Below are 7,724 nucleotides of genomic sequence, written 5' to 3'. Positions count from 1 at the left end.
TACTCCAAATATACCAATATATTTAGGTCAGTAGGTCAAAGATCATTTTTTTTGTATATTGTTCAGGCTTTAAAGACGCTGTTTTTGATTTACAGCGACCACTAGCGTTGGATTATAGATTTGCCACGAATCGCTCCGTCCAAAAATGACGGTGGCCACCACAGTACAAAAATATGTTGTTCTCGTGTTGAAGGAGGGAAGAGATCAAGCAGGCATTAGAAAGACTGAAGAAAGAGCGATGTCTTATTTATTACATAAAATAAAGGGTTTGTGGATTTTTAGTATAAAAGAAGAATAAACGTCAGGCAGCAGCTAGGACCTGCACTAGACCCGCGGAACTAAGGCTTTTAGCAGAGATACTCACAGATATCTATGGAGATACTTTCCAGCAGAGACGTTTGAGAGAAAGACCGTCTTAAAATCACTCCCGATTAGGTTGTTTTGATTTGGATCAGTATGTGAGTAACATTGTTTTTTCTTTTTGTTAGAACCCAAGATATGTTGTTGTTTTAGTTGTAATATTAGCTGTGTGACAGAGCAGTTTTAAGCGTCATTGTTCATCTGGAACCGCTTTAATATTGTACTCGTCTAGATGATGGAGAGAGAACGTTGGCGCTAAAACTGTAGAGAGAGCGCGTTTTACTCTCTTACTCAATGATGTCTTTAAACACCTCTGAAGAAATAGTTTTGTATAATATAATGCATTTCTGTCAATAGATCATTCTAAAAACCCAGTATTGTTCCTTTAAATTACATCAGAAACACAATACAAATTAAAAAAATACTAAATAACTTCTTCCAATATTTCAAACTAATGAAGAAATGAAAGATTCCAGAATAAAATTACCATGCAAACACAGAAATCCACAGTATGTATCATTGCAAATTAATTTTAATGTATTTCATATACAGTATATTAAAGTAGATGAATCCCTAGCATTTCTGACAATCCTTTCCTTTTAAAGCCCCAGAAAAATATTCAAGTACAGTGCTGCAGGTGTTTACATAAATAGTGAATATCAAGTTGCATTAAATAATGTTAAATAACCCTGATGTTTTATAAATAAAACGACTCGGCTCATGGGGAGTTGATCTTTTCTTTTTTTTATGCTTTATTTGTGTTTGTAGTACGTTGTATGGTTGTTCCAAGGAAGCTTTTGAAAATAAGATGACATGTTAATGTATGAATATTCTGTCCATTTTCTTTCCCTACTTAAATTTTCAACTGCTGTCCGTCTCTAACAATGACATTACGTATCAGCGTGAGCAGGGGCTTGTGGGATTGCTCTGACGATGGCCTCATGAACCCCCCGTAGCGTTTCTCAGGCGGGGTGTTCCACCTGAAATGGGTCATGCGGTACTTGCCGTTGCTCTTTACGTTATTCCTTTGTTGAACGTCCATGGTTGTTCCCTGTCCTCGCTCGACTCGAACAGCCTCCGTGGACTCCTCTGGTTCCACCTCCAGAGCCCCGTTGGTGAATAGTTTTATTGGACGACGTTTACGGCCCATGGGTTTCCCCCAGCGGAAGTGCTCCATGGAGTAAGACCTTCTGTCCTCGCTGTGGAGGGGTTCTTCATTGGGGTCTTGGGCCTTGTTTAAGACGGGAGACAGAGCCGATAGGAGCAGGCCCAAACTGAGGCTCTCTTCCTCAACCTCTTCCTCATCGCTTTGCTGTTCAGGTAAAGAAAGTCTTCCATAATTGGAGTGTTCTTGTGCACTTGTGCATTGATTGATGCATTGCTGCAAATGAAAGCATGAATGTGAGTGGGTCATAGTTTGCAATCAGAATTTAATAAGCCAACTGGCCTATAATCTTTTGTTTGCATTTTGACATTTTTCCTTTATCCTAGTGCAAGAATCTCGTTCTCTATATTATTAAAATTGTGAAAATACTACAATCTCATGTAGTTTTTTTTTATATTGGGGTAAAATGAGACAAATCTATGTTTTTTGATACATTGTAAAAAAATTGATGAGTCAACTTAAAATAATAAGGCAACCTATCACAACCACATTTTTGAACTCATAAGTCCATCCATATAAAAAATTATGTTTGCATCATTTGCTGTCATAACGTTTCCCTAATGAACAGTAGAACAAAATATATTTTGTTGGCTGAACATAAATAGAGAATATAGATTGGTTATTAAAAACTAAACAAATGTATTCATCTTTTACTACAATTGAACATGTTTTCTGCCTCAGAAATATCAAAATGAACTGTTTGAAGAGTTTGTTTTGAGTGTTTTTATAAACCTATGTGCCTTTGTGTCATGCACCTAGAAATCAACATTTAACACACAAAAACCATCATTCATTAAAGAAACTTTAATATCGTTGTTGCTGTTAGTTACCTGTTGCCTTTAAAGCATAAATTAAGCCAGCAAGAACTAAAACACCAATCTTTAAACACAAACCAAAAAACAAATAAGAAAGACAGAATTGAAAATGCTACAATGCATCTTGGGAACTTTCAAACTCTAGCCATGTTATTAAGTTGGGCGAACTTTCTAATGCATTTTGGCCAAAAACTTGACATGGAAAACTAGTGTATTCAGTTCTTGTTAATGATGTACAAAAAACGTGACTAAAACCAATTAATGCATCTTACCCATCTTTGTTCATTAGATTCAAGGTCCAGGCAATCTGCCAAATCCAAGCAGTGCCCATCTACATAAAATCCATAAAAACACAGAATCGCTGTAGCCAAAAACCAAGAGGGATTGTGCATCTTTACTGAGAACACAAGAGAAGAGACATCATCAGTTTCTACATCCTCATATCATTCAAATGATTCAGAATGTAAATCTGGAAGGAGAAAAAAGGGGGGGCTGAGATATGTTTTCAGTCAAGGACGAATTGTTTCTATACGCAGAAATTTTCTTCAATCACCTTTGGCTTTATGTAGTTGAATGGATCATATTGCTCTACCCACCAAGTCTGCATTAAGTCTGCCGCTCCTCATTGGACGAATGAATGCGTGTGGGCAGTTTTTATACAGTTATGAGAAGCAGATGTCTTCAACAAACTAGAGAATCATTTTCTTTTTATATGAAGTGGGCAATCAAGAATGTAATGAAACTAGACTTACGTCTAACCACATTCATTTATTTGTATCTGCTCAACTGACGTGTTTGTAAGGTGACATCACGCCACACAGATTTGTGCTGCAGTGGTCCGGTAACATCAAATCCTGACGTCAACTGCAGTATTATGTCGGTGATGAAATAACTGTTTTGAGATTTAAAACAAGCTCTTTGGAAAATCTTGCTATTTTTATAGACATCATCAAGATTGTTCCTAAACGCTCCCTATGAAAAAACTGTTTTGTTGTTGGTGATGACTCAATGTTTCTCTATTTTGGGCTGAAAGCATTCCAGATTTAATTCAAAAGCTGTTAGTCTCTCATTGTTTTAATCTGTGATTTTACACCATTTCACAAATCCAAATAAAACGACAAAAAACGTCGACTTGAATTCTGAATACTCTCATTTACTGGAACTAACACACTTAATATGATTAAGTCAGTATATTTTAAATATACACATTCATATATTTCGAATTTTACCTTATGATGTTTGTTTATACATGATATAAATATATAAACAAACAAACACTCACTAAGATGCGCCACAATTTAACAAAATGAAAAATGTATTTAAAACGAATGTATTATATAAAATTTAACATGCATTTAAATTATATTATATATATATGAGGAAAGTCTGTGTGATAGGTCATATATTTGTTTCACACTGATATTATACTTTAGGACTCACAATACATAATAATAATAAAGTTACTTCTAATTTACCAAGATGATCAAAATCTATTTCCAGCCATGCTGTAAAAATCACATTTCATGTATAATTTACCTCTAAAATAAATGATATTGATGGTAAATGATATGCATATGCATGATTTAAATAAACACATCTGTTTTTATTTAAAATAAAATAATATTTTTTAAACATAACACAAACAAAGCCTTAAAAACAAGGTAAAAAACACCAAATCAAAGCAGTTCTTATACATAACATATTTTTTAATAAAACACTCAAATTCTCTCACCTCTGTCAATTCGCAGAAGTCTCTCTGGTCTCAAATCTTTTTGCGTATCTCCAGGTCTTATCTCGGCTCCTCACCCCTGTTCTCTTCTTTCTCTATCTGAGCACTTTTTTTTCCTGGTGTTTGTGAATGAATCACTCTCTTGCTGTGTTTTTCTGAATGAGCTCTGCTCTCTTATATACTCACAGGTGCACGTCCAGCCCTGAAGGCTGCCGATGATCAGGTGGGTCTCTGCTGAGGTGGGGTTATGCGAAGGGGGTGGGGCCTGAAGGAATAATACTAATAAAGAAAGCTTTTTTGACGTATGTCGGAAAAGACGAGAGGTGGCAGGTGGATTATCAATCAGAAGTTGGGGTTTTGTTGCTGTACGTAACCCGAGACTGGTTTTACTGAAATCAGACAGGAAATTGTGTGAAATAATGTAATCGCATCATGGTTTTCTCATCATACAGGGAAGCATATAAGCACCATGCAATCGATAAGCACGGCCAGAAGCTTTTTGTACACTTATGACAAAGATATCCAAACGTTGCTTTCCATTCAACCTAAAACTGATGTTTTAAGAGATTGTGGTTTTCTTTCTTTACAATGTGCCTCAAGGTTCATCATTGGTAGATGTAATGACACCTGGAGGAAAACTGGTGTTGAGTTGTCGCGGTATCAATTACTCTCTCTTTCACTCTTAACGGATTTCATTGTCATTTTTATCATCGTTCAGAAACAAACCAGACTATTGTAAACCAAAGACGGCGTCTCTGCTGGTTTTTCAAGGTCTGGTGATGCTCTTGATGTTACAAATGCAGGACAATTGCAAAGAGATTGAAGAGAACTGTAGCGACAGGGTCTAATGTGGTACGGGTGGATTTTTTTATTTAGTAGTGCTAGATAATACTTAAAAATATATAGATTTTTAGTATAAGCCCGTTATGGACCATTATAGATGTGACAACGCACTTACCCGACTATGAAAAAGTATATTTTACAAACACAAAAAATACTTTAAAAACTAGGAGAGAACTCGCATGGATATTTAAACCATCACATCTGACCTAAAAGTATGATGAAAACCTAGATTTTAAAAACTAGATATTTTCAACTTAGTGCTGTGTAATATTTAGGAGTTGTATAAAGAACTTGCATACTACAAATTGGAATGAGCTATTTCTATCTAAATACATCATGGGTCCTCTTGCATGAAATTCGTCATGTTGTTTCTACAGTAGCCCTAAACGGACAAACTGCTCTACCTAGCGTGTTTCGTAAATACATGAACTTCAATGAGCCATTTGTTGCAATATAAATGCCACTAGATGCCGCTTAAAACTCCACATTGCTCCTTTAAGGTTGACAGAATTGACCAAATGAGACATCTAAAATCCCTTTGGATGTCTAAAATCAATGTAGATTGTAAATGTAAATAGTCTGGATTTGCGTAAATTTGTTGAGAAATGTTGAGTTCATAGTCAAGTTTTCAATAATATTGACTTTTGATTGCAGACTTGACAAATCTGAGCTCGGTTTGAGGCATTGCTGAGAACCTCATGTTGACGTTTGTGAGATTTTTGCCTCTTTTTCTCAGAAGAAAAATGTAAGACTTCAAGGGATACTTCACCCAAAAATGAACAGTCTGTCATCATTTACTCGCCTTCGAGTTGTTTCAAATCTGTATGACTTTCTTTGTTCTGATGAACACAGAGAAAGATATTTGGAAGAATGCTTTTAACCCGATACCATTGACTGCCATAGTAGGAAAAAAACATTGGTAGTCAAAAGTGCCTCAAACTGTTTGCTGTCCTACATTCTTCAAAATGTCTTATTTTGTGTAAAACAGAACATGCTATAGTCATTTTTTCCTACTATGGGAGTCAATGGGGGGCAAGATCTGTTTGGGTATGAGATCATATGTAAAGTATATGATCATATTAGTTTGACTTTGCAAATGAAAAATAATAGAATGTATTTAAAATATTTTTTATCAAAGATGGGATTAAACGAAGAATTTTAATTGTTTGCCAAAATTACAGTTGTTCATTGATTAATCGCAATTAAATGCGTATTTAGAAACATACCCGTACATATATTTAAGAAAAATAATATTTTAAAATATCTAAATATATACATGTATGTATGTGTTTATAAATACTAAATAAAAATGCAGTGCACAGACAGATATTACGTAAACACAAACTTTTATTCTGGATGCAATTAATCGAGATTAATTGTCCAACAAATTAGCAAAATTGTTTTTGCAAGTACAAACCATCTACCACAACGCTGACACATTTTGTGATTCCTGACCAAACATAATTTGGTGTATCGATTATTTTCCTATCGGATTTGATTGATCAGGCCTCAGGATAAAGAGGAAAGTCTTTGTGGCTGTAATCCGTCGACTGGGTCTGTCTCTCTTCTATTTCTCCTGATCAGGAATCCAATTATACGGGATTACAAGGATAAAATGTCCAGTGTCTCCTGCAACACACGGGGAGAAAAGAGAGAGAATGTAAACACACATCTTTATTTTTTCACCGTCAAACAGGAATTCTGTCAGCATCACAGGTAAAGATGAACGCTTTCTTAGGATTTGTGGGGAACATGTTGACGGTTACCGTTGTGGTATGAAAATATGAGTTTCAAAAGAGGGTCAACAGCTTTAAAACGGTTTAGGAAATCCATCAGGTGAGATTGTGTGATGAATGCGGTGTGGTGTCACGGGTAGACGAAACGGATCTCCAAACAAACAGACAGACGCTCTTCTCATCAAAATGTCACCGTAAGGCATTAAATGTTGAGCTTTATTATGATGCAGCATAGTTTTTATTCAGACTGCAGGAGATGAATGTGGAGGTTTGGCATACTCCGCAACTCTCTGGTGGATCTAGTGCACTAGCTTTGGGACAGAGACACATTTTTTGTTGTTGTTGGTTGTGATGGTGTGATTTTGCAATCACTTTCCAGTGCGACAAATTCCTGACACACAACCGCCATGCCGTTTCTTTTTCATTTGAAATCATTTACTTAATCATCGAGGCCCGGTTTTACAGACAAGGCTTAAGGCTGTAACCTTTCTTAACTCAATAAAACTTAATATAACTAATATAGCAGAAATGCCTTGAAATATAACAGAGCAATAGTTTTGTAACTAAAGGCATTTTTTTGTAAAAGCAACAACTATTTTAATTCAACTAAGGCATAGTCCTGGCTTAAGCTAAGATGTGTCTGTGAACCCAAGACATTTTAATTTGAAGTCTGTGTATGCAAAACAGATTTTCTGTGCACAGAAATATATAAAACTTTAAACCAAGTGCTGTCTGCAAGCATCTTTCTCAAAACCTTTAAGATACTCAATCATTCTGAGTTATTATTACTTTTAATGGTCCAAATTGTAAATTAGACCTGTCATCGATTTGACACCCCTCTACCAAATACCTTCCCCTGATTTTCAACATCATATCGATTGTTTTATCATTTAATACCATAAAACATAAAAAAATAAAATTTGTTTGCTCGAAAACTCTGCTCCCAGTGTCAATGCAACAGTGTTTCAATAACAGCGTTTACAATAAAAGTGTTGTGCTTTGAATTTTTTGTTGTGCCACAAAATTAAACGTCTGTCTTTGCAAGAACATGTGCACTAGTAAAACCCCTAATCTTG

General features: G+C 35.5%; 1 protein-coding gene across 1 annotated transcript; it reads right to left on the bottom strand.

The window, feature by feature from the left end:
* Nucleotides 1-1,088: 1,088 nt before the first annotated feature.
* pomcb (proopiomelanocortin b) lies at nucleotides 1,089-4,307 on the bottom strand. The gene is made up of 3 exons (XM_056764372.1): nucleotides 4,073-4,307; nucleotides 2,613-2,737; nucleotides 1,089-1,741 (listed from the first exon to the last, which is right to left on the bottom strand). Exons 2-3 carry the CDS (start codon nucleotides 2,730-2,732, stop codon nucleotides 1,214-1,216), a joined length of 648 nt encoding a protein of 215 aa, XP_056620350.1. The 5' UTR covers nucleotides 2,733-2,737; nucleotides 4,073-4,307; the 3' UTR covers nucleotides 1,089-1,213.
* Between the last annotated feature and the right edge of the window lie 3,417 nt (nucleotides 4,308-7,724).

This window comes from Triplophysa dalaica, chromosome 13, assembly GCF_015846415.1.
Source record: "Triplophysa dalaica isolate WHDGS20190420 chromosome 13, ASM1584641v1, whole genome shotgun sequence".
Classification (NCBI taxonomy): Eukaryota; Metazoa; Chordata; class Actinopteri; order Cypriniformes; family Nemacheilidae; genus Triplophysa; species Triplophysa dalaica.
The sequence above is the reverse complement of the archived record's forward strand: the minus strand, read 5'-3'. Positions and strand labels throughout refer to the sequence as shown.

Bases quoted from the DNA above. Each gene is read 5' to 3' on its own strand.
- pomcb (XM_056764372.1), bottom strand. From the start codon at position 2,732: ATGCACAATCCCTCTTGGTTTTTGGCTACAGCGATTCTGTGTTTTTAT. The intron at 1,742-2,612 runs GTAAGATGCATT...TTTCATTTGCAG, and splicing joins AATCTAATGAACAAAGATGG to CAATGCATCAATCAATGCAC.